General features: G+C 50.9%; 1 protein-coding gene across 1 annotated transcript in view; it reads left to right on the forward strand.

Annotated features, from left to right (window-relative positions):
- Positions 1-27,176, forward strand: part of LOC138677281 (A.superbus venom factor 1-like) — a 139,443-nt gene that overhangs the window by 62,443 nt on the left and 49,824 nt on the right. The window contains exon 25 of the mRNA XM_069767312.1: positions 18,088-18,163. Coding sequence (XP_069623413.1) covers positions 18,088-18,163 — 76 coding nt within the window. The remainder of the gene's footprint in view (positions 1-18,087; positions 18,164-27,176) is intronic.

The raw sequence follows: 27,176 nt of genomic DNA on the forward strand, positions 1-27,176 counted from the left end.
TCCTCTGATTCCTCTCTGCAGGATCCGTCACAGTCCACCCCCACATGGACCCGTGAACGTTTACCTATGACCGACATGAGCACAGCCGTGGCCAAACGTCAGCAGGCCGTCTTGAAACTAGTTTCATTGGGGCATCGAAGCCACACAGCGCAGGAGCTCTGGAATGCCATAAAGCAGGAGAGCGATGTGTGGTTACTGCCAGCGAATCTCCAGCCAGGCATGGTAGTGTGTGACAATGGCCGAAATCTGGTGGCAGCTTTGGCCCTTGGCAACCTCACTCACATCCCATGTCTGGCACATGTGCTCAATTTGGTTGTGCAGAGTTTTCTGAGGGACTATCCGGATCTTGATGCCCTGCTGCACAAGGTCCGCCTAGAGTGTGCTCACTTGCGGCGTTCCAGCTTGGCCAGATCCCGCATTGCTGCTCTGCAGCGCCGATTCCGCCTTCCGGAACACCGCATCATATGTGACCTACCTACCCGGTGGAATTCCACGTTACATATGTTGGAGCGGTTGTGTGAGCAGCAGCAAGCAGTTATGGAGTACCAGCTGCATCAGGCGCAAAGAAGTCGCAGTCAGCGCCGATCAGACTTCACAACCACAGAGTGGGCCACTATGAAGGACGTCTGCCAGGTTTTGCGTCCTTTTGATTATTCCACGCGGATGGCAAGTGCAGATGATGCACTAGTCAGCATGACTGTCCCCCTTATCTGCCTGCTTCAGCAAACTTTGCAAGGGTTAAGGGATGATGTGGTGGAAGAGGTGGAGGATGAGGAGTCACCTTTTCCATCAGCTTCTGGAGAGTCAGCGCCACGTGGTTCCTCACAAAGGGGTACGCAGGGGCCAATTTGTGAGGAGGATGAGGAGGAGTCAATGGAGGAGGAAGAGCTCCGTCCAGAGGAGGGAGCGACACAATTGTCCAGTGGTCAGTGTGTACAGCGAGGGTGGGGTGATGACGAGCGGGCAGAGATCATGTCTCAAGCAGGGGACAGCGTTTCTGGGCCGGTTGGCACTCTGCAGCACATGGTGGATTTCATGCTGCAGTGCCTGAGAAACGACCGCCGCATCGACCACATTCTCAACATGCCTGATTATTGGGTGTTCACCCTCCTCGATCCTCGCTACCGGGACAACGTCCAAAACCTCATCCCTGCGTTGACCCGGGAGCGTAAATTGCGGGAGTACCACGACACACTGGTGAATTCCATCATCTTCTCCTGTCCAACTGAGAGGAGTGCTGCTAGTGCTTTACAAAGCAGCTCAGTGCGTCGAGGCAGTGGGGGAGGCTCTGCCCAAAGAGGGAGCAGAAGCAGTGCCTCTGCCCAAGGCAAGCCCAGTATGGCACAACTCTGGCACACTTTTGTGTGCCCGCCCCAAATGTCTACACCATCACCGGCGGCTCCAGTCAGCAGGAGGCAACGGTTCCGTCAGATGGTGACAGACTACATGGCTTGCCCTCTTACTGTACTCCCAGACGGCTCTTCCCCGTTCAAGTTTTGGGTCTCTAAGCTGGATACATGGCCAGAGCTAAGCCAGTATGCATTGGAGGTGCTGGCTTGCCCTGCGGCTAGTGTCTTATCGGAACGTGTCTTTAGTGCCGCAGGTGGTGTACTAACAGACCGTCGCATGCGACTATCCTCCGATAACGTTGACCGGCTTACTTTCCTGAAAATGAACCAGGCCTGGATCTCGCAGGAATTTGCCACTCCTCTGCCTGATTAAGTAATTGGGTGTCATCCAGGTCTCCTGCTGTGTTCATCTTTCTACCACCTGAACTGCTATTCCTGGGCTCCAACACCGCCAGTTGCGGCTCAGAAGTGCAGGCTGCACAGTAAAAACATACGACCCAGTGTTATTGGGTTTCAGTAACGTCAGCTGATCCCCAGCTGTGTAGCCGGCAATGTGTCCTGCGACCGCCACGCTGGCACAACAACCTAAATGTAAGGGAACCTCTCCCCCCCCCCCCCTCCGTCGTTTGTTACTGAAAGAGCCATCTTGTGCAGCAGTAATGCTGCGCAAGGAAAAGGTAGCTCTTTTTTTTTAGCTCTTTGCACACGCAGAACTTAACACTTATAAAATGTGTTCACTGATACCGTTATACCGTCCCGGAGCTGGGACTTTCCTTCGTAATGTGACGCAGCACAGCCGTCATTCCTACCCCCTTGGTGCCATGCGCTGCCTCCTCAGCGTTGTTTTAAGCTGTCACGGAGCCTGCGCTGTTCTGTTATCCCTTGGGCATGCCCTATTTGCGCTGCCTGTCTTCTGACATAATTTGGTGTCAGGCTGGCTGCGCCTGTGCGGCCGCGGTGCCCGAGATCCCGCCTCGCAGTGTCTTCTGATTGAGTCACACTGCGGGCCTGGGATCCATGGGCATGCGCAGTGCATATCTTCCCCTCGGGCTCTCGCTCATTTCCCTCCGCCTTCTTTAGACTGTGCGCCGTCAGCTGATCCCTAGCATGCCACGGCCGTGACACCGCACAGTCTGAAGAAGAGGGAAGGAGGGGAGTGAGAGTCGAGGTTATGCACTGTGCATGCCCATGGTTCCAAGGCCCGCAGTGGGATTACGTTAGATGAGACTGCGAGGTGGGATCTGGAGCAGCGTGGACGCACAGGCACTGACAGCCTGACACCAAATTATGTCAGAAGACAGGCAGCGCTAATTGGGCATGGCCAAGGGCTAACAGAACAGCGGAGGCTCCGTGGCAGCTTAAAACAACGCTGAGGAGGCAGCGCACGGCATCAAGGGGATAGGAATGACAGCTGTGCTGTGTCCCATTACGAAGGAAATTCGCACCTCCGGAACGGTTTAACGGTATAAAGGGACACATTTTTAGTGTTTACTTCGGTGTTTGCAAGGAGCATAATTAAAAGAGCAACCTTTTCCTTTTGCATCCTTAGTGCTGCACAACATGGCTCTTTCAGCTACAAACGTCTTGGGGGGGGGGGTTAAAGGTTTCCTTTCAACTTGCTCCAATCAGGCTTCGGCCTACACTCTGTTCCTCTGCTCCTCCTGCTGTCCCTGGGCTCTAACACCGCCAGTTGGTGCCTGGAAGTGCTGTGTGCACAGTCAACAGTCGCTCCTCTGTTATTGGGGTTCAGTAACGTCAGCTGATCCCCAGCTGTGTGTGCGGCAATACCTCCAATCTGCTCCTCCTGCTGTCCCTGGGCTCTAACACCGCCAGTTGGTGCCTGGAAGTGCTGTGTGCACAGTCAACAGTCGCTCCTCTGTTATTGGGGTTCAGTAACGTCAGCTGATCCCCAGCTGTGTGTGCGGCAATACCTCCAATCTGCTCCTCCTGCTGTCCCTGGGCTCTAACACCGCCAGTTGGTGCCTGGAAGTGCTGTGTGCACAGTCAACAGTCGCTCCTCTGTTATTGGGGTTCAGTAACGTCAGCTGATCCCCAGCTGTGTGTGCGGCAATACCTCCAATCTGCTCCTCCTGCTGTCCCTGGGCTCTAACACCGCCAGTTGGTGCCTGGAAGTGCTGTGTGCACAGTCAACAGTCGCTCCTCTGTTATTGGGGTTCAGTAACGTCAGCTGATCCCCAGCTGTGTATCCGGCAACGTGTCATGCGACCGCCACGCTGGCACAACTAAAATGTAAGGGGACCTGTCCCCCCCCCCCCCCCTAGGCGTTTGTTACTGAAAGAGCCACCATGTGCAGCACTAATACTGCACAAGGGAAAGGTCGCTCTTGAAATTATGCTCCTTGCAAACGCTGAACTACACACTCATGTAATGTGTCCCCTCACACCGTCCAACCGTCCCGGAGGTGGGACTTTCCTTTGTAATGTGACGCAGCACAGCCGTCATTGCTACCCCCTTGGCACCGTGCGCTGCCTCCTTAGCGTTGTTTGATTCCGTCATGGACCCTGCGCTGTTATGTTATCCCTTGGCCATGCACAGTTTGCGCTGCCCGTCCTCTGACATCATTTGTTGTCGTCCTGGCTGCGCCTGTGCGTCCACGCTGCCCGAAATCACACCTCGCAGTGTCGTCTAATGTGATCCCACAGTGGGCCTGGTATCCATGGCCATGCGCAGTGCATATACTAGCCTCTCACTCCCCTTCTTCACGCTTCTTCAGACTAGGCGGCGTCAGCTGATCCCTAATAGCATGCCACGGCCGTGACGCCGCACAGTCTGAAGAAGCAGGAAGGAGGTGAGTGAGAGGCGATGATATGCACTGCGCATGCCCATGGATCCCTGGCCCGCAGTGGGACTACATTAGATGACACTGCAAGGTTGGATCTCGGGCAGCTTGGACGCACAGGCACTGCCAGCCTGACACCTACATGATGTCAGAAGACGGGCACCGCTAACTGTGCATGGCCAAGGGATAACATTACAGTGCGGGCTCCGTGACAGAACCAAACAACGTTGAGGAGGTGGTGCCCGGCACCAAGGGGGTTGGAATGACGGCTGTGCTGTGTCACATTACAAAGGAAAGTCCCACTTCCGGGATGGTTTGACGGTGTGAGGGGACACATTATATGAGTGTGTACTTCAGCGTTTGCAAGGAGCATAATTTTCGGAGCCACCATTTTCCATGTGCAGTATTACTGCTGTACAAGATGGCTCTTTCAGCAACAAATGCCTGGGGGGGGGGGTTAAAGGTTCCCTTTCAACTTGCTCCACTGCAGGCTTCGGCCTACACTCTGCTCCTCTTTGATTCCCTGGGTTTCAACACTGTCAGTTGCCACCTGGAAGTGTTGTCTACACAGAAAAAAACACTAGGTGATGTGTCAGTGGGGTTCAGCACCGCCAGCTGTTCCCCTGCTGTGTAGTCGGCAACGTGTCCAGCACAAGCCACGCTGGCACAACAGAACAAAAGCTGCCACCAGTGCAGGCTTCGGCCTACACTCTGCTCCTCTCCTCCTCCTGCTGACCCTGGGCTCAAACACCGCTAGTTTTTGCCCGGAAGTGCTAGCTGCACAGAGAAAAACACCAGCCAATGTGTTAGTGGGGTTCAGCAACGCCAGCTGTTCCCCTGCTGTGTAGCTTGCAACGTGACCTGCAAACGCCACGCAGGCACATGAACTGAAATTGAAGGGAGCCTGCCCCCCACCCCCCCAGGTGTTTCTATGTATAACAGCCACCTTGTACAGCAGTACTGCTGCATTTGTACAAGGTGGCTGACTTTTTCTCCTTGCACACGTGGAACTCAACAAGTACAAAATGTGTCTCATTACAGACCATTACAATGTCCCTGAGGTGTGACTTTCCTTTTTAATGACACGCAGCACCCCCATTGTTAGCGCTGCCCGTCTCCTGACATCATTGGTTGGCTGGCTGTGCCTGTGCGTCCCCCCTGCCCGACACAACGCCCCCCGTTGTCTCATATATTTTGACTGCGAGGGTGTGATTGATGGGCACGAGCAGTGCATATGTTCCCCTGTTTTCACTCCCCTCCTTCCGCCTTCTTCTGACTGTGCGGCCTCATGGCCGCGGCATGCGATAAGGGATCAGCTGAGGCCGCCCAGTCTGAAGCAGGTGTAAGGACATGTGTGAGCGGCGAACATATTTACTGCACAAGGCCACGAATCCCAGCACCGCAGTGTGACTTTAGGAAAAGCCACTGTGGGTCTGGGATTTATGGCCATCGTTAACCGCACCGGCCAACATGAAATGAGGTCATGAGACGGCCTGCACTAACAGGGTATTGCCAAGGGATAACACAAGAGCGCAGACTCCTGTACAGCAAATAACAATGCTCAGGAATCTGCGCCCAGTACCTAGGTGCAAATTTTGACACCTGTGCTGCGTCTCGTTAAAAAGACAAGTCACGCCTCCACAACTGTTTGACAGTATAATGGGCTAAATAGTGTACGTGTTTAATTCAGCGTGTGCAAGGAGCAAAATTAAATAGAGCAACCTTTGACTTGTGCATCATTAATGCTGTTCAAGGTGTGGCTCTTGTACCTTGCAACACCTGAGGGGGGGGTTAAAGGTAACCTTTGAAATTGGTTCAACTAGGCTTCGGCCTACACTCTGCTCCTCTACTCCTCCTGCTGACCCTGGGCTCAAACACCGCTATTTTTTGCCCGGAAATGCTAGCTGCACAGAGAAAAACACCAGCCAATGTGTTAGTGGGGTTCAGCACCGCCAGCTGTTCCCCTGCTGTGTAGTCGGCAACGTGTCCAGCACAAGCCACGCTGGCACAACAGAACAAAAGCTGCCACCAGTGCAGGCTTCGGCCTACACTTTGCTCCTCTCCTCCTCCTGCTGACCCTGGGCTCAAACAACGCCAGTTTCTGCCCGGACATGCTAGCTGCACAGAGAAAAACACCAGCCAATGTGTTAGTGGGGTTCAGCACCGCCAGCTGTTCCCCCGCTGTGTAGCCGGCATCGTGTCCAGCACAAGCCACGCTGGCACAACCGACCAAAAGCTGCCACCAGTGCAGGCTTCGGCCTACACTTTGCTCCTCTCCTCCTCCTCCTGCTGACCCTGGGCTCTAACACCGCTAGTTTTTGCCCGGACATGCAATCTGCACAGAGAAAAACACCAGTCAATGTGTCAGTGGGGTTCAGCAACGCCAGCTGTTCCCCTGCTGTGTAGCTTGCAACGTGACCTGCAAACGCCACGCAGGCACATGAACTGAAATTGAAGGGAGCCTGCCCCCCACCCCCCCAGGTGTTTCTATGTATAACAGCCACCTTGTACAGCAGTACTGCTGCATTTGTACAAGGTGGCTGACTTTTTCTCCTTGCACACGTGGAACTCAACAAGTACAAAATGTGTCTCATTACAGACCATTACAATGTCCCTGAGGTGTGACTTTCCTTTTTAATGACACGCAGCACCCCCATTGTTAGCGCTGCCCGTCTCCTGACATCATTGGTTGGCTGGCTGTGCCTGTGCGTCCCCCCTGCCCGACACAACGCCCCCCATTGTCTCATATATTTTGACTGCGAGGGTGTGATTGATGGGCACGAGCAGTGCATATGTTCCCCTGTTTTCACTCCCCTCCTTCCGCCTTCTTCTGACTGTGCGGCCTCATGGCCGCGGCATGCGATAAGGGATCAGCTGAGGCCGCCCAGTCTGAAGCAGGTGTAAGGACATGTGTGAGCGGCGAACATATTTCCTGCACAAGGCCACGAATCCCAGCACCGCAGTGTGACTTTAGGAAAAGCCACTGTGGGTCTGGGATTTATGGCCATCGTTAACCGCACCGGCCAACATGAAATGAGGTCATGAGACGGCCTGCACTAACAGGGTATTGCCAAGGGATAACACAAGAGCGCAGTTTCCTGTACTGCAAATAACAACGGTAAGGAATCTGCGCACAGCACCTAGGTGTAAATTTGTACACCTGTGCTGCGTCTCCTTAAAAAGACTAGTAGTCACGCCTCTACTACTGTTTGACAGTATAATGGGCTAAATAGTGTACGTGTTTAATTCAGCGTGTGCAAGGAGCAAAATTAAATAGAGCAACCTTTGACTTGTGCATCAATAATGCTGTTCAAGGTGTGGCTCTTGTACCTTGCAACACCTGAGGGGGGGGTTAAAGGTAACCTTTGAAATTGGTTCAACTAGGCTTTGGCCAACACTCTGCTCCTCTACTCCTCCTGCTGACCCTGGGCTCAAACACCGCTAGTTTTTGCCCGGAAATGCTAGCTGCACAGAGAAAAACACCAGCCAATGTGTTAGTGGGGTTCAGCACCGCCAGCTGTTCCCCTGCTGTGTAGTCGGCAACGTGTCCAGCACAAGCCACGCTGGCACAACAGAACAAAAGCTGCCACCAGTGCAGGCTTCGGCCTACACTTTGCTCCTCTCCTCCTCCTGCTGACCCTGGGCTCAAACAACGCCAGTTTCTGCCCGGACATGCTAGCTGCACAGAGAAAAACACCAGCCAATGTGTTAGTGGGGTTCAGCACCGCCAGCTGTTCCCCCGCTGTGTAGCCGGCATCGTGTCCAGCACAAGCCACGCTGGCACAACCGACCAAAAGCTGCCACCAGTGCAGGCTTCGGCCTACACTTTGCTCCTCTCCTCCTCCTCCTGCTGACCCTGGGCTCTAACACCGCTAGTTTTTGCCCGGACATGCAATCTGCACAGAGAAAAACACCAGTCAATGTGTCAGTGGGGTTCAGCAACGCCAGCTGTTCCCCTGCTGTGTAGCTTGCAACGTGACCTGCAAACGCCACGCAGGCACATGAACTGAAATTGAAGGGAGCCTGCCCCCCACCCCCCCAGGTGTTTCTATGTATAACAGCCACCTTGTACAGCAGTACTGCTGCATTTGTACAAGGTGGCTGACTTTTTCTCCTTGCACACGTGGAACTCAACAAGTACAAAATGTGTCTCATTACAGACCATTACAATGTCCCTGAGGTGTGACTTTCCTTTTTAATGACACGCAGCACCCCCATTGTTAGCGCTGCCCGTCTCCTGACATCATTGGTTGGCTGGCTGTGCCTGTGCGTCCCCCCTGCCCGACACAACGCCCCCCGTTGTCTCATATATTTTGACTGCGAGGGTGTGATTGATGGGCACGAGCAGTGCATATGTTCCCCTGTTTTCACTCCCCTCCTTCCGCCTTCTTCTGACTGTGCGGCCTCATGGCCGCGGCATGCGATAAGGGATCAGCTGAGGCCGCCCAGTCTGAAGCAGGTGTAAGGACATGTGTGAGCGGCGAACATATTTACTGCACAAGGCCACGAATCCCAGCACCGCAGTGTGACTTTAGGAAAAGCCACTGTGGGTCTGGGATTTATGGCCATCGTTAACCGCACCGGCCAACATGAAATGAGGTCATGAGACGGCCTGCACTAACAGGGTATTGCCAAGGGATAACACAAGAGCGCAGTTTCCTGTACTGCAAATAACAACGGTAAGGAATCTGCGCACAGCACCTAGGTGTAAATTTGTACACCTGTGCTGCGTCTCCTTAAAAAGACTAGTAGTCACGCCTCCACTACTGTTTGACAGTATAATGGGCTAAATAGTGTACGTGTTTAATTCAGCGTGTGCAAGGAGCAAAATTAAATAGAGCAACCTTTGACTTGTGCATCAATAATGCTGTTCAAGGTGTGGCTCTTGTACCTTGCAACACCTGAGGGGGGGGTTAAAGGTAACCTTTGAAATTGGTTCAACTAGGCTTTGGCCAACACTCTGCTCCTCTACTCCTCCTGCTGACCCTGGGCTCAAACACCGCTAGTTTTTGCCCGGAAATGCTAGCTGCACAGAGAAAAACACCAGCCAATGTGTTAGTGGGGTTCAGCACCGCCAGCTGTTCCCCTGCTGTGTAGTCGGCAACGTGTCCAGCACAAGCCACGCTGGCACAACAGAACAAAAGCTGCCACCAGTGCAGGCTTCGGCCTACACTTTGCTCCTCTCCTCCTCCTGCTGACCCTGGGCTCAAACAACGCCAGTTTCTGCCCGGACATGCTAGCTGCACAGAGAAAAACACCAGCCAATGTGTTAGTGGGGTTCAGCACCGCCAGCTGTTCCCCTGCTGTGCAGCTTGCAACGTGACCTGCAAACGCCACGCAGGCACATGAACTGAAATTGAAGGGAGCCTGGCCACCACCCCCAGGTGTTTCTATGTATAACAGCCACCTTGTACAGCAGTACTGCTGCATTTGTACAAGGTGGCTGACGTTTTCTCCTTGCCCACGTGGAACTCAACACGTACAAAATGTGTCTCTTTGAGACCATTCCACTGTCCCTGAGGTGTGACTTTCCTTTCTAATGATACGCAGCACCCCCCTTGGTAGCGCTTCCCGTCTTCTGACATCATTGGTTGGCTACTTGCGCCTGTTCGTCCGCCCTGCCTGAATAAAATGCTCCTCGTTGTCTTAATTATTTTGACTGCGAGGGTGTGATTGATGGGCACGAGCAGTGCATATCTTCGCCTGTCTTAACTCATCTCCTTCCGCCTTCTTCAGACTGTGCAGCCTCATGGCCGCGGCATGCGAGAAGGGATCAGCAGAGGCCGCCCAGTCTGAAGCAGGTGTAAGGACGTGTGTGAGCGGCCAAAAAAATATTTACTGCTCAAGGCCACGAATCCCAGCACCGCAGTGTGGCTTTATGAAAAGACACTGTGGGTCTGGGATTTATGGCCATCGTTAACCGCACCGGCCAACATGAAATGAGGTCATAAGATGGGCAGCGCTAACAGGGCATTGCCAAGGGATAACACAAGAGCGCAGACTCCTGTACAGCAAATAACAACGCTCAGGAAGCTGCGCCAAGCACCAAGGCGTTATTTTGGACACCTGTGCTGCGTCTCATCAAAAAACCAAGTCACGCATCCACTACAGTTTGACTGTAGAATGGGGTAAATTGTGTATGTCTTTCATTCAGCGTGTGCAAGTAGACAAATTAATAGAGCAACCTTTCACTTGTGCAGCATTAATACTGCACAAGGTGTGTCTCTTGTACTTTGTAACACCTGAGGGGGGGGTTAAAGGTTTCCTTTGAAATTGGTTCAACTAGGCTTCGGCCTACACTCTGCTCCTCTCCTCCTCCTCCTGCTTCAACACGGGCTCTAACATCGCAAGTTTTTGCCCGCAAGTGCTAGCTGCACAGATAAAAACACACGCCATTGTGTTAGTGGGGTTCAGCAACGCCAGCTGTTCCCCCAGTGTGTAGCCGGCAAAGTGTCCTGCAAACGCAACGCAGACACAAAGCTGCCTCCAGTGCAGGCTTCGGCCTACACTCATCTCCCCCTGCTTACCCTTTGCTCCAACACCGCTAGTTGGGGCTCTAGGAAGACAATCTTTAATAGGCAAGGCAACGCATCCGGGTTCCAGCACCGCCAGCTGGTTCTCGGCAGTGTTCTTGTCACAGGTACTCCCTCGTGCCAAGCCTGGTTTCAGCACCGTCAGCTGTTTCCGGGTTGTGTCAACTTCACTGAGACGCCTATGCTTGCCCCGTCGTGGGGCGGTCGAGTTAGCCAACTCCAGGGTGCCTCCAGTTTAGGAGCTTCCTATGTGGGCTGCGTGAACTGGTAGTCAAGGCTGGTTCTGTAGTGCCAGTAGGCCCAGCTCCCCCTGTAGGACTGTTGGGGTTCGGTAACTGCGGCTGCCTCGCGGCCTAGCTGTTCTCTCCTCTCCTGTGGGCCTTGGGGTCCACCACCTGGTTCCAGCACCGTCAGCTGGTTCCGGGCCGAGCCTTTGGCTTAGGTGCCTCCTCCTGGGTATCCGAGTTCCGCCAACGCCAGGCGGTCCTTGGTAGTGCTTTTAAGCGCGGGCACCTACAGCTTAGTAACCGGGTTCCAGCACCGTCAGCTGGTCCTCGGTCGTGCCATTGGCTCTTGCACACTGGGGCAACGCATCCGGGTTCCAGCACCGCCAGCTGGTTCTCGGCAGTGTTCTTGTCACAGGTACTCCCTCGTGCCAAGCCTGGTTTCAGCACCGTCAGCTGTTTCCGGGTTGTGTCAACTTCACTGAGACGCCTATGCTTGCCCCGTCGTGGGGCGGTCGAGTTAGCCAACTCCAGGGTGCCTCCAGTTTAGGAGCTTCCTATGTGGGCTGCGTGAACTGGTAGTCAAGGCTGGTTCTGTAGTGCCAGTAGGCCCAGCTCCCCCTGTAGGACTGTTGGGGTTCGGTAACTGCGGCTGCCTCGCGGCCTAGCTGTTCTCTCCTCTCCTGTGGGCCTTCGGGTCCACCACCTGGTTCCAGCACCGTCAGCTGGTTCCGGGCCGAGCCTTTGGCTTAGGTGCCTCCTCCTGGGTATCCGAGTTCCGCCAACGCCAGGCGGTCCTTGGTAGTGCTTTTAAGCGCGGGCACCTACAGCTTAGTAACCGGGTTCCAGCACCGTCAGCTGGTCCTCGGTCGTGCCATTGGCTCTTGCACACTGGGGCAACGCATCCGGGTTCCAGCACCGCCAGCTGGTTCTCGGCAGTGTTCTTGTCACAGGTACTCCCTCGTGCCAAGCCTGGTTTCAGCACCGTCAGCTGTTTCCGGGTTGTGTCAACTTCACTGAGACGCCTATGCTTGCCCCGTCGTGGGGCGGTCGAGTTAGCCAACTCCAGGGTGCCTCCAGTTTAGGAGCTTCCTATGTGGGCTGCGTGAACTGGTAGTCAAGGCTGGTTCTGTAGTGCCAGTAGGCCCAGCTCCCCCTGTAGGACTGTTGGGGTTCGGTAACTGCGGCTGCCTCGCGGCCTAGCTGTTCTCTCCTCTCCTGTGGGCCTTGGGGTCCACCACCTGGTTCCAGCACCGTCAGCTGGTTCCGGGCCGAGCCTTTGGCTTAGGTGCCTCCTCCTGGGTATCCGAGTTCCGCCAACGCCAGGCGGTCCTTGGTAGTGCTTTTAAGCGCGGGCACCTACAGCTTAGTAACCGGGTTCCAGCACCGTCAGCTGGTCCTCGGTCGTGCCATTGGCTCTTGCACACTGGGGCAACGCATCCGGGTTCCAGCACCGCCAGCTGGTTCTCGGCAGTGTTCTTGTCACAGGTACTCCCTCGTGCCAAGCCTGGTTTCAGCACCGTCAGCTGTTTCCGGGTTGTGTCAACTTCACTGAGACGCCTATGCTTGCCCCGTCGTGGGGCGGTCGAGTTAGCCAACTCCAGGGTGCCTCCAGTTTAGGAGCTTCCTATGTGGGCTGCGTGAACTGGTAGTCAAGGCTGGTTCTGTAGTGCCAGTAGGCCCAGCTCCCCCTGTAGGACTGTTGGGGTTCGGTAACTGCGGCTGCCTCGCGGCCTAGCTGTTCTCTCCTCTCCTGTGGGCCTTCGGGTCCACCACCTGGTTCCAGCACCGTCAGCTGGTTCCGGGCCGAGCCTTTGGCTTAGGTGCCTCCTCCTGGGTATCCGAGTTCCGCCAACGCCAGGCGGTCCTTGGTAGTGCTTTTAAGCGCGGGCACCTACAGCTTAGTAACCGGGTTCCAGCACCGTCAGCTGGTCCTCGGTCGTGCCATTGGCTCTTGCACACTGGGGCAACGCATCCGGGTTCCAGCACCGCCAGCTGGTTCTCGGCAGTGTTCTTGTCACAGGTACTCCCTCGTGCCAAGCCTGGTTTCAGCACCGTCAGCTGTTTCCGGGTTGTGTCAACTTCACTGAGACGCCTATGCTTGCCCCGTCGTGGGGCGGTCGAGTTAGCCAACTCCAGGGTGCCTCCAGTTTAGGAGCTTCCTATGTGGGCTGCGTGAACTGGTAGTCAAGGCTGGTTCTGTAGTGCCAGTAGGCCCAGCTCCCCCTGTAGGACTGTTGGGGTTCGGTAACTGCGGCTGCCTCGCGGCCTAGCTGTTCTCTCCTCTCCTGTGGGCCTTCGGGTCCACCACCTGGTTCCAGCACCGTCAGCTGGTTCCGGGCCGAGCCTTTGGCTTAGGTGCCTCCTCCTGGGTATCCGAGTTCCGCCAACGCCAGGCGGTCCTTGGTAGTGCTTTTAAGCGCGGGCACCTACAGCTTAGTAACCGGGTTCCAGCACCGTCAGCTGGTCCTCGGTCGTGCCATTGGCTCTTGCACACTGGGGCAACGCATCCGGGTTCCAGCACCGCCAGCTGGTTCTCGGCAGTGTTCTTGTCACAGGTACTCCCTCGTGCCAAGCCTGGTTTCAGCACCGTCAGCTGTTTCCGGGTTGTGTCAACTTCACTGAGACGCCTATACTTGCCCCGTCGTGGGGCGGTCGAGTTAGCCAACTCCAGGGTGCCTCCAGTTTAGGAGCTTCCTATGTGGGCTGCGTGAACTGGTAGTCAAGGCTGGTTCTGTAGTGCCAGTAGGCCCAGCTCCCCCTGTAGGACTGTTGGGGTTCGGTAACTGCGGCTGCCTCGCGGCCTAGCTGTTCTCTCCTCTCCTGTGGGCCTTGGGGTCCACCACCTGGTTCCAGCACCGTCAGCTGGTTCCGGGCCGAGCCTTTGGCTTAGGTGCCTCCTCCTGGGTATCCGAGTTCCGTCAACGCCAGGCGGTCCTTGGTAGTGCTTTTAAGCGCGGGCACCTACAGCTTAGTAACCGGGTTCCAGCACCGTCAGCTGGTCCTCGGTCGTGCCATTGGCTCTTGCACACTGGGGCAACGCATCCGGGTTCCAGCACCGCCAGCTGGTTCTCGGCAGTGTTCTTGTCACAGGTACTCCCTCGTGCCAAGCCTGGTTTCAGCACCGTCAGCTGTTTCCGGGTTGTGTCAACTTCACTGAGACGCCTATGCTTGCCCCGTCGTGGGGCGGTCGAGTTAGCCAACTCCAGGGTGCCTCCAGTTTAGGAGCTTTCTATGTGGGCTGCGTGAACTGGTAGTCAAGGCTGGTTCTGTAGTGCCAGTAGGCCCAGCTCCCCCTGTAGGACTGTTGGGGTTCGGTAACTGCGGCTGCCTCGCGGCCTAGCTGTTCTCTCCTCTCCTGTGGGCCTTGGGGTCCACCACCTGGTTCCAGCACCGTCAGCTGGTTCCGGGCCGAGCCTTTGGCTAAGGTGCCTCCTCCTGGGTATCCGAGTTCCGCCAACGCCAGGCGGTCCTTGGTAGTGCTTTTAAGCGCGGGCACCTACAGCTTAGTAACCGGGTTCCAGCACCGTCAGCTGGTCCTCGGTCGTGCCATTGGCTCTTGCACACTGGGGCAACGCATCCGGGTTCCAGCACCGCCAGCTGGTTCTCGGCAGTGTTCTTGTCACAGGTACTCCCTCGTGCCAAGCCTGGTTTCAGCACCGTCAGCTGTTTCCGGGTTGTGTCAACTTCACTGAGACGCCTATGCTTGCCCCGTCGTGGGGCGGTCGAGTTAGCCAACTCCAGGGTGCCTCCAGTTTAGGAGCTTCCTATGTGGGCTGCGTGAACTGGTAGTCAAGGCTGGTTCTGTAGTGCCAGTAGGCCCAGCTCCCCCTGTAGGACTGTTGGGGTTCGGTAACTGCGGCTGCCTCGCGGCCTAGCTGTTCTCTCCTCTCCTGTGGGCCTTGGGGTCCACCACCTGGTTCCAGCACCGTCAGCTGGTTCCGGGCCGAGCCTTTGGCTTAGGTGCCTCCTCCTGGGTATCCGAGTTCCGCCAACGCCAGGCGGTCCTTGGTAGTGCTTTTAAGCGCGGGCACCTACAGCTTAGTAACCGGGTTCCAGCACCGTCAGCTGGTCCTCGGTCGTGCCATTGGCTCTTGCACACTGGGGCAACGCATCCGGGTTCCAGCACCGCCAGCTGGTTCTCGGCAGTGTTCTTGTCACAGGTACTCCCTCGTGCCAAGCCTGGTTTCAGCACCGTCAGCTGTTTCCGGGTTGTGTCAACTTCACTGAGACGCCTATGCTTGCCCCGTCGTGGGGCGGTCGAGTTAGCCAACTCCAGGGTGCCTCCAGTTTAGGAGCTTCCTATGTGGGCTGCGTGAACTGGTAGTCAAGGCTGGTTCTGTAGTGCCAGTAGGCCCAGCTCCCCCTGTAGGACTGTTGGGGTTCGGTAACTGCGGCTGCCTCGCGGCCTAGCTGTTCTCTCCTCTCCTGTGGGCCTTCGGGTCCACCACCTGGTTCCAGCACCGTCAGCTGGTTCTCGGCAGTGTCTTTTGCTCTTGTACCTTCTGCTCCCCATCCTGGTTCCAGTACCGTCAGCTGGTTCCGGGCAGAGCCTTTGGCTTAGGTGCCTCCTTCTGGGTATCCAAGTTCCACCAATGTCAGGTGGTCCTTGGTAGTGCTTTCAGGCACGGGTACCTCCTGCTTAGTAACCGGGTTCCAGTAACGTCAGCTGGTCCTTGGTAGTTCCATTGGCTCTTGGACATTCGGCTACCCATCCGGGTTCCAGTACCGTCAGCTGGTTCTCGGCAGTGTCTTTTGCTCTTGTACCTTCTGCTCCCCATCCTGGTTCCAGTAACGTCATCTGGTTCCGGGCAGAGCCTTTGGCTTAGGTGCCTCCTTCTGGGTATCCGAGTTCCGCCAACGTCAGGCGGTCCTTGGTAGTGCTTTTTAGCACGGGTACCTCCTGCTTAGTAACCGGGTTCCAGTAACGTCAGCTGGTCCTCGGTAGTTCCATAGGCTCTTGAACCTTCGGGTAGCCATCCGAGTTCCAGTTCCATCAGCTGGTTCTTGGCATTTTCTCAGCCTTCTTGTACCTTCTGCTACATTTCCAAGTTGAAGACCCTAACGTCGACAACCCGGAAGACCACCCCGATGACGACGACCCGGAAGACCACCCCGATGACGACGACGACGACGACGGCGGAGACGACGACGGCTGAGACGACGACGGCGGAGATGACGACACTGGAGACGAAGACCCTGGAGACGACAACATGGAAGACCGAGAAGCAGAAGAACAAGAGGCTGCAGAACAAAGAGCAGAAGAACATTAAGCATAAGACTTAATATCAGAGCAAAAGATATTATCTAAATTATATGCAGAAGAAGACTAAGCAGTGTATGGGGGTGAGTCCGTTCCTCCTCGTGGTGCCCCTGGATAAAGCCTGATGCTGCAGGCCAAACTGAACGCGGACAAATGTAACTTTTGTGACTGGCAGAACGGAAGGTGTAATCTTCCAACTTTTATAGATAACAACTACGGGAATGCCTGTCACAAATGAGAATATGATGAAGAAGTAGAATAGGAAGAATAATAACAGTGGAATAAAAAGAATATGTAGAATAGGAAGAATAATAATAGTTGAAGAAAATGAATATGAAGAATGTAATAAAAAAAAAAATAGGTAGAAGATGAAGAAGAAGATGAATAAGGTGAAGAAGTTGATGTCAAAGATGCTGATGATGATGAAGATGAAAGTGTGGGAAAAGAAAAAAAAAAAAAAGAAAAAAAAGAAGGGGAAGGGCGTGGAATAGTGAAACATCAATATCTGACAAAATAAAAAAAATTTACATACTCAATATCTTTTTCAATCCGAACTTCTTTAAAAAAAAAAAAAAAACATGCTATTCTATTTGATTGGACTAATCCTCATTGCCTTTAATGTCTCCGCCACCTCCCCCATACATCCTACATTATTCTTAGTTGTTTTCCTTCAGGTAGAATGAACCTACAAGGAAAGAAAGGGTTTATTTTAATTCCGATATTTTGGTCCCATTGACTTGCATTGGGATCGGGTATCGGTATCGGCGATATCCGATATTTTTTGAATATCGGCCGATCCAAACCGATACCGATACTTTCCGATATCGGAAGGTATCGCTCAACACTATTCGTTATTCAAGGTTTGTGATATTATACTATATGGACAAAAAATACTAAGACATTGTAATAACAAAAAATAGTTTTCAAAATTCAATACAGAAACAAACAAAATGGCCGTTTAACCCCTTAATGAGAGACACAGTATATGTACGGTGCTCTTTATGAGTGAGTGTGCAGAGCAGGCTCAAGAGGTGAGCCTGCATTATTCCCAGCAGATGATGACCACACTATTTAGCTATTATTTACCTCTCACAACAGTGAGTGGAGCCAGGCTATTGACCTGTTAAATGCCATTGTCAATCTCTGGCAGTGGTATTAAAACCATGAGGCCTGTGGTTCCCTCATAACCCTCATGACGCAAATACAAGGTGCCATTGGTTACTGTGGGTTCTGAAGACCACCATGGTCTTCATATGAGATAGTGATTTTTATAATTGGTGAAATGATCACACATTCAAGATTTAAAAAGACTACATATTTGGTATCTCCGTGTCCGTAAATGTGTGATCTATCAAAATATAAAGTTAAACTGATCAGTTTAAAAAAAAAACAAACGTAAAAGGAAAAAAATCTAAAAGACAGAATTGTGTTTTTTGGTCATTGCATCTCAAGAAAAGTAATGCAGTACAACACAATCAAAAAGTTGTATATATGTCAAAGCAGTCAATGAAAAACATTGTTAACCTCGCTGGAACAGTACTGGCACCAGAGGCGAGTATATGTATTATTTTACAAGTGGGAAAACATATTGATTGCGAAGGGGTTGCCGAGTAATGGACCACCCCTTTAACCCTGCTGTTGTCTGGGGAGACCGATTTTGAACTTTGGTATTTTTGGGGGTGTTCAAGATGCGGTTCTGAAACTTGTGGTTGATTGACTTAAATGAGGATGGGTCGGTCGGCCATGGGTTTCAGAGCCGCATCTTGAATATTTTAAAGAATATTGAAGTTCAAAGTCGGTCGTTTTTGACCGAAGACAACAACAGGGTTAATAGATTTGTGATAACATATTGGTATTTAAAAGCCGAAATATCTACTAATTATGCTGCAGGATATTTTTGACATATCTTTCTGTTTAGGTTATGTACAGCAACTAGTCTACCGTAAAGCAGATGGATCCTATGCAGCTTTTGTACAGAGGCCAGCCAGCACATGGTGAGCACCATTTGTACTGATGTGGGATATTTACAGATCTTCAGCACTATAAACAAGAAAATTGTATTTTATTTTAGGCATTTTAATTTCTTAAAGCCAGTACTACATGAAGACATATCACCTATACACTTACACACAGTTTAGGAAGAAATTTCAAAACATCTTGGAGAGCTAATCACTAGGGTTGAGCGAAACGGATCGTTCATTTTCAAAAGTCGCCGACTTTTGGCAAAGTCAGGTTTCATGAAACCCGACCGGATCCCTGTGTGGGGTCGGCCATGCGGTAAGCGACTTTCGCGCCAAAGTCGCGTTTCAATAACGCGAAAAGCGCCATTTCTCAGCCAATGAAGGTGGACGCAGAGTGTGGGCAGCGTGATGACATAGGTCCTGGTCCCCACCATCTTAGAGAAGGGCATTGCAGTGATTGGCTTGCTGTCTGCGGCGTCACAGGGGCTATAAAGAGGCGTTCCCGCCGACCGCCATCTTACTGCTGCTGATCTGAGCCTAGGGAGAGGTTGCTGCCGCTTCGTCAGAAGCAGGGATAGCGTTAGGCAGGGTCCATTAACCCCCAAACCGCTTGTGCTGTAGCGATTTCCACTGTCCAACACCACCTTTTGTTTGCAGGGACAGTGGAAGCTACATTTTTTTTTTCCTCAGCGCTGTAGCTCATTGGGCTGCCCTAGAAGGCTCCCTGATAGCTGCATTGCTGTGTGTACGCCGCTGTGCAAACCAACTGCTTTTTTCAAAGCACAAATCCTCTTGTTCCTTCCTTTCTGCACAGCTATCTTGTTTGTTTGTCCACACTTTTTATTTAATTTGTGCATCAGTCCACTCCTTATTGCTGCCTGCCATACCTGGCTGAGATTACTGCAGGGAGATAGTAATTGTAGGACAGTCCCTGTTATTTTTTTTTAATTCTCCCTAAAAAAATAAGTTGTGGGAGATTAAGATTGGCATTTCTGCTAGAGTGCCATCCCTGTGTGTGCCATCTCTCTCACATAGTGGGCCATAGAAAGCCTTTTTATTTCTCTGTTGTTTTTTTTTGGGATTTATAAATTCTCCCTGAAAAAAAAAAAACAGTGTGTTAGGAGTCGAGTTTCCTCTGCTGCACAGGGGGAATCTCGATCCGTCTCTGCTGCGGTCTCCCATTCTTCTCCAGCCGCAGTGGGATCTGTTCAGCAGGGACATCGATCCCAGCGTCTCGCTCAGTCTGACTCTGTGAGAAGAGTTACTGCTGCTTCTCCAGCTTCTGCCTTTAAAGCCAATACTGGTCAGCAGCGAGCGGACTTCTCTGGGACTAAAGGCCCCGTCACACATAGCGACGCTTGAGCGATTCCGACAACGATACGACCTGTCAGGGATCGCTCAAGCGTCGCTATGTGGTCGCTGGTGAGATGTCACACAGTGCGATCTCCCCAACGACGCAGCAGCGATGCGGCGAACTGTAGCGACCTGTAGAACGATGCTATTTCATGATGATTCAATGGGACGTCCTGTCAGTGAGGTCGTTGGTAAGGTGTCAAACACAGCGATGTGTGCTACCCAGCGGGACCTCAACGATCAAAAAATGGCCCAGGCCATTCCGACACGACCAGCGATCTCACAGCAGGGGCCTGATCGCTGGTACGTGTCACACATAGCGAGATCGCTACTGAGATCGCTGTTGCGTCACAAAACTTGTGACTCAGCAGCGATCTCGATATTCTTCTCCCCGGCGAGATAATGAAGAGAAAAGTGGAACCGGGAGAAGAACAGGGACCATCTGGCCTGGCGAGAATTTAGCCGCTGGGCTGTCTGCAAATAGACCAAATTTTTGTGGTCCGTGTAAACTTGGAAGGGAAACCGCGCACCTTCCAGAAGGTGTCTCCACTCCGAAAAGGCCAACTTCATTGCTAGCTACTCCCTGTCCCCGATGGAGTAGTTCCTCTCCGCTGGCGTGAAGGTCTTAGAGAAGAAGCATGGATGCTTCCGACCCTGAGCATCCTTTTGGTAGAGGACTGCTCCAGCACCAACGGACGAGGCATCCACCTCCATTAGGAATGGCTTATCCACATCGGGACGATGTAAGATGGGAGCGCTAGCAAAGTGGGACTTAATAGAAGTGAAGGCCTTGGAGACCTCTTCCGACCACAATTTGGGATTCGCTCCCTTCTTGGTGAGGGCTACCAAGGGAGCTACCAGAGTTGAGAAGTGGGGAATGAACTGGCGGTAATAGTTTATGAACCCCATAAAGCGCTGCACCACTTTAAGAGAATGGGGCTCTTGCCAGTCCATCACAGCCTGTAGTTTGGCAGGATCCATAGCCAATCCCTGGGCGGAGATGATATAGCCCATGAAAGGTAAGGACTCCTGCTCAAACACACACTTCTCCAACTTTGCATAAAGAGAGTTTGCCCTTAGGAGATCGAAGACTCTGCCAACATCTCTCCGGTGGGAGTCAATATCTGGAGAAAAGATGAGAATATCATCCAGATAGACTACAACCGAGGTGGAAAGCATATCCCGGAAGATATCGTTGACAAAGTCTTGGAACACGGCAGGTGCATTACAGAGCCCGAAGGGCATCACCAGATATTCATAGTGCCCATCTCTGGTGTTAAATGCCGTTTTCCACTCGTCCCCCTCACGGATGCGAATCAGGTTATAAGCACCCCGCAGATCTAGTTTAGTAAACACTCTAGCTCCCCGAAGCCTATCGAAAAGCTCAGATATCAACGGCAAAGGGTACTTGTTCTTAACTGTGATAGCATTAAGACCCCTGTAGTCTATGCATGGACGTAGTTCTCCATTCTTCTTCTGCACGAAAAAGAACCCTGCCCCAGCAGGTGACACTGACTTCCTGATGAACCCTCTTGCCAAATTCTCTTGTATGTACTGAGACATTGCCTCCGTTTCCGGGAGAGATAATGGATAGACTCGACCCCGGGGAGGCTCAGCACCAGGCAAGAGATCAATAGGACAGTCTTAGAGGCGATGGGGCGGAAGAGTCTCCGCTGCCTTTTTGGAGAACACGTCTGCATAAGACCAATATTGCTTGGGGAGAGAGGAGAGATCTGCGGGTACCTCTGTAGTAGTAACCTGAACGCACTCTCGATGACACCTGTTCCCACAAGATTCACCCCATCCCAGAATTCTGCCTGAGGACCACTCGATGTGAGGAGAGTGGTACCGTAACCAAGGTATCCCCAAGAGAACCTCATCAATTCCCTCAGGAATGACGAGTAGAGATATAATCTCCTGATGAGATGGTGACATGGACAGAGTAAAAGGGATAGTTTGATGTGTAATCTGTGTGGGCAGTGTCGACCCATTCACCACTCGTACCGTTACTGGTTGAGATAGCATGACCAGAGGAATTGCGTGACGTTGGGCGAAGGCTGAAGACATAAAATTGCCCTCCGCCCCAGAATCCACGCAGAGCTCTATCGAGTGGGAGGATGAGCCTAATGTTATTGTCCCCTTAAAGGACAATTTGGAGGCAAACGTCGCCGTGTCTAGTGCACCTCCACCAACTACCACTAGACGCTGACGTTTCCTCGACCGCTGGAGACATCTGGAGGCAAGATGTCCAGACTGTTGACAAAGATGACAAATCTGAAGTGCACGAGCGGTCCGGGACTTAGATTCTGCTCGAGACTCTACCACAGGCTCATGGGGCTCAGGAGCCTGGTCTGGAGATTCCAAAGGTTTGGCGAAGGTGGGAGCCAGCCGAAACCTCTGCCTACACTGGGCTCGCTCTAACCTCCGCTTGTGAAAACGGAGATCAATACGAGTGGATAGAGTTATTAATTCCTCCAGTGTGGCGGGAATCTCCCTAGTGGCCAGGGCGTCCTTAACGTGGTCAGCCAGCCCCCTCCAAAATATTGGAATGAGGGCTTTATCCGACCACTCCAGCTCAGATGCTAAGGTGCGGAAGTGGACGGCAAAATGACTGACCAAGGACGAGCCCTGAGTCAATGCCAACAATTGGAGCGCCGTATCATGGGTGACACGAGGTCCCAAAAAGACCTGTTTCAGAGTGCTCAGAAACAACGGAGCACTCTGCACCACATGATCGCTACGCTCCCATAGCGGCGTAGCCCACTGCAACGCTCTGTCCGACAGAAGAGACACTATAAATCCCACCTTAGCCCGCTCTGTTGGGAAACGAGAGGCCAGAAGCTCGAGATGGATAGAGCACTGACTCACGAAACCCCTACAAGACTTACTGTCACCAGAGAATTTCTCTGGAAGCGGGAGGCGAGTTAGAGTCGGGACAGGAGCGGCAGTGGACAAGGTGGCTGCAGCAACACTAGCAGCCTGAACAGCGACAGCAGTGACATCCACAGCTGAGGTTGAACGCTCAAGAGCCGCCAACCTTCCCTCCAGCTGCTGGATGTACCGCTGTGAACGCTGATCGTCCATCATTTACTAGCCAGACCCTGGCGCTAGTATTCTGTTAGGACTGGCGGAACGCACCAAGAAAGGTGATATAGATGCGTTCGCAGTCCGGGGTCCACCGTACAGGTGAAAACCTGCTGCTAGTAAATACAGACTATGTGGCGGTACACTAAAGTATATACACGTGGGTTCAACCTCACCCAGCGTGAAGGGAGCAATCCTGTTGTGTCACAGGATCGCGGTACCGCACCTAAAGCGCGAGCGAGTAGTCAGCGTACTTAACCCCAACTGGGATTGAAGTCCGATTAGACCCTCGCTGGCACTACACCGCAACAGGGTGTGAAAGGAAACTAAATATAAATATATAAATGCACAGGAGTGCGAGCAATGCCGCACTGACGGACGCCACCAACCACACAGGCTTGGGTATGGAAAGCGCTAGGCAAGCGCACGGCGCCGTACAGGCGGACACAGCAAGAGGACGCTGTAATGTGTGTATCGTGCAGATGATTAGTCGGGCGCTAGATAGCTACCAACATCCGTGAGCAGACAACAACTCTAGGGAGGGATATTTAGGAGCTTTCATCCATCGACATACATTCATCTACACACACACATATAACATTATGAGACAATACTAGTGCATGGCCGTGCGGTCATGCGCAGTTTATATAGTTGCAGCACAGGAAGTGGTTACAGAACTTTTGCCCTTCCAAGACCTGCCAAGAGGACCAATGGAATGTGCCGCAGAGCCTGAGCACATGACCCTCGATCTCCAACGGGAGATCTTGCCCTGGGCATGCTCAGTGTGTGCAGATAAGGACTTAGTCCCAGAGAAGTCCGCTCGCTGCTGACCAGTATTGGCTTTAAAGGCAGAAGCTGGAGAAGCAGCAGTAACTCTTCTCACAGAGTCAGACTGAGCGAGACGCTGGGATTGAGGTCCCTGCTGAGCAGACTCCACTGCGGCTGGAGGAGAATGGGAGACCGCAGCGGAGACGGATCGAGATTCCCCCTGTGCAGCAGAGGAAACTTGACTCCTAACATTGACTCCTGGGTGTGCCATCTCTCTCTCTCTCTCAAATAGTGGGCCATAGAAAGCCTTATTTATTTTTTATTTGGTTTCTAAATTCTCCCTGAAAAAATCAATTTTTTTTATTTGGTTTCTAAATTCTCCCTTAAAAATCATTTTTTTAATTTGGTTTCTAAAGTCTCCCTGAAAAAAAAAAAAAAATCAGTGGGAGATTAATATTGGCCTTTCTGCTTGTGTGCCAGTCTTGACTCCTGGGTGTGCCATCTCTCTCTCTCAAATAGTGGGCCATAGAAAGCCTTTTTTTTTTTATTTGGTTTCTAAATTCTCCCTGAAAAAATCTTTTTTTTTATTTGGTTTCCAAATTCTCCCTGAAACAATCAATTTTTTTTATTTGGTTTCTAAAGTCTCCCTGAAAAAATAAAAAAAAATCGGTGGGAGATTAATATTGGCCTTTCTGCTTGTGTGCCTGTCTTGACTCCTGGGTGTGCCATCTCTCTCTCTCAAATAGTGGGCCATAGAAAGCCTTTTTTTTTTTTTTTTTTTATTTGGTTTCTAAATTCTCCCTGAAAAAATTTATTTTTTTATTTGGTTTCTAAATTCTCCCTGAAAAAAATCATTTTTTTTATTTGGTTTCTAAAGTCTCCCTGAAAAAATAAAAAAAAATCAGTGGGAGATTAATATTGGCCTTTCTGCTTGTGTGCCACTCCTGACTCCTGGGTGTGCCATCTCTCTCTCTCAAATAGTGGGCCATAGAAAGCCTATTTTTTTTTATTTGTTTTCTAAAGTCTCCCTGAAAAAATAAAAAAAAATCAGTGGGAGATTAATATTGGCCTTTCTGCTTGTGTGCCACTCCTGACTCCTGGGTGTGCCATCTCTCTCTCTCAAATAGTGGGCCGTAGAAAGCCTATTTTTTTTAATTTGTTTTCTAAATTCTCACTGAAAAAATAAAAAAAAATCAGTGGGAGATTAATATTGGCCTTTCTGCTTGTGTGCCAGTCTTGACTCCTGGGTGTGCCATCTCTCTCTCTCAAATAGTGGGCCATAGAAAGCCTTTTTTTTGTTTTCTAAATTCTCACTGAAAAAATTAAAAAAAAATCAGTGGGAGATTAATATTGGCCTTTCTGCTTGTGTGGCAGTCTTGACTCCTGGGTGTGCCATCTCTCTCTCTCAAATAGTGGGCCATAGAAAGCCTTTTTTTTTGTTTTCTAAATTCTCCCTGAAAAAAATCATTTTTTTAATTTGGTTTCTAAATTCTCCCTGAAAAAATCAATTTTTTTTTATTTGGTTTCTAAAGTCTCCCTGAAAAAATAAAAAAAAAATCAGTGGGAGATTAATATTGGCCTTTCTGCTTGTGTGCCAGTCTTGACTCCTGGGTGTGCCATCTCTCTCTCTCAAATAGTGGGCCATAGAAAGCCTTTTTTTTTTTTTTTTATTTCTAAATTCTCCCTGAAAAAATCATTTTTTTAATTTGGTTTCTAAAGTCTCCCTGAAAAAAATAAAAAAAAACATCAGTGGGAGATTAATATTGGCCTTTCTGCTTGTGTGCCACTCCTGACTCCTGGGTGTGCCATCTCTCTCTCTCAAATAGTGGGCCATAGAAAGCCTATTTTTTTTATTTGTTTTCTAAAGTCTCCATGAAAAAATAAAAAAAACATCAGTGGGAGATTAATATTGGCCTTTCTGCTTGTGTGCCACTCCTGACTCCTGGGTGTGCCATCTCTCTCTCTCTCTCAAATAGTGGGCCGTAGAAAGCCTATTTTTTTTTTATTTGTTTTCTAAATTCTCACTGAAAAAATAAAAAAAAAATCAGTGGGAGATTAATATTGGCCTTTCTGCTTGTGTGCCAGTCTTCACTCCTGGGTGTGCCATCTCTCTCTCTCAAATAGTGGGCCATAGAAAGCCTATTTTTTTTTTATTTGTTTTCTAAAGTCTCCCTGAAAAAATAAAAAAAAATCAGTGGGAGATTAATATTGGCCTTTCTGCTTGTGTGTCACTCCTTACTCCTGGGTGTGCCATCTCTCTCTCTCAAATAGTGGGCCATAGAAAGCCTATTTTTTTTTTATTTGGTTTCTAAATTCTCCCTGAAAAAAACAATTTTTTTAATTTGGTTTCTAAATTCTCCCTGAAAAAATCAATTTTTTTTATTTGTTTTCTAAAGTCTCCCTGAAAAAATAAAAAAAAATCAGTGGGAGATTAATATTGGCCTTTCTGCTTGTGTGCCACTCCTGACTCCTGGGTGTGCCATCTCTCTCTCTCAAATAGTGGGCCGTAGAAAGCCTATTTTTTTTTTATTTGGTTTCTAAATTCTCCCTGAAAAAATCATTTTTTTTATTTGGTTTCTAAAGTCTCCCTGAAAAAATAAAAAAAAAAATCAGTGGGAGATTAATATTGGCCTTTCCGCTTGTGTACCACTCCTGACTCCTGGGTGTGCCATCTCTCTCTCAAATAGTGGGCCATAGAAAGCCTATTTTTTTTTTATTTGTTTTCTAAATTCTCACTGAAAAAAAAAAAAAAATCAGTGGGAGATTAATATTGGCCTTTCTGCTTGTGTGCCAGTCTTGACTCCTGGGTGTGCCATCTCTCTCTCTCAAATAGGGGGCCATAGAAAGCCTTTTTTTTTTTTTTTTTTGGTTTCTAAATTCTGCCTGAAAAAATCAATTTTTTTAATTTGGTTTCTAAATTCTCCCTGAAAAAATCAATTTGTTTTATTTGGTTTCTAAATTCTCCCTGGAGAAAAAAAATCATTTTATTTTATTTTGTTTCTAAAGTCTCCCTAAAAAAAAAAAAATAAAAAAATAAGTGGGAGATCAATATTGACATTTGTGCTTGAATGACAGTCCTGCGTGTGTGGCATCTCTCTCATTTGGTGCCACCGAAAACAGAGTGTGTAACATTGTGCCTGATTTTCCTTGCGGTCTCACCCACCTGTAAAGGGATATCTAAATCATACTGAAGTTATAGCTCACCGTGTAAGTTGTGTGACAGCAACAAATACCGTTACTTTGGTTACATTTTTAAAACAATGAGGAAGTCTGGTGGAAGAGGTCGTGGCCGTGGGCGTTCATTGTCAGCTGGTAATGATGGTAGTGGTAGTGGAGCATCAGGTGGTGGTGGGAAAAAAAATATTGCACCTAAGTCTGGAGCTGTGGAGCCAGGTTCGTCGTCTGGCTACAGAAGGCCTAGAACGCTCCCTTTTCTGGGAGTAGGAAAACCGCTTTTAAAGCCGGAGCAGCAAGAGCAAGTTTTGGCTTACCTTGCTGACTCAGCCTCTAGCTCTTTTGCCTCCTCTTTTGAAACTGGTAAATGTAAAAGCAGCGCGTCGTTAGTGGATGTTCACGGTCAGGGACAAGTCGCTTCCTTGTCCTCTTCAGCAAAAACAACAACAGAGAAGGATGCAGCAGGCGACACAACGGGTTACTCCATGGAGCTCTTTACACATACCGTCCCTGGCTTAGAAAGTGAAACAGTTAACAGGCCATGCCCATTACAAGTTGAATCTGACATGGAGTGCACTGATGCACAGCCACAGCCAGACTACTATGCTGGTCCTTTGACTCAGACCACAACATTGCTCTCGCAGGGTACTGATCCAGAATCAGACCC

The sequence above is a fragment of the Ranitomeya imitator genome, chromosome 4, assembly GCF_032444005.1.
Source record: "Ranitomeya imitator isolate aRanImi1 chromosome 4, aRanImi1.pri, whole genome shotgun sequence".
Taxonomy (NCBI): domain Eukaryota; kingdom Metazoa; phylum Chordata; class Amphibia; order Anura; family Dendrobatidae; genus Ranitomeya; species Ranitomeya imitator.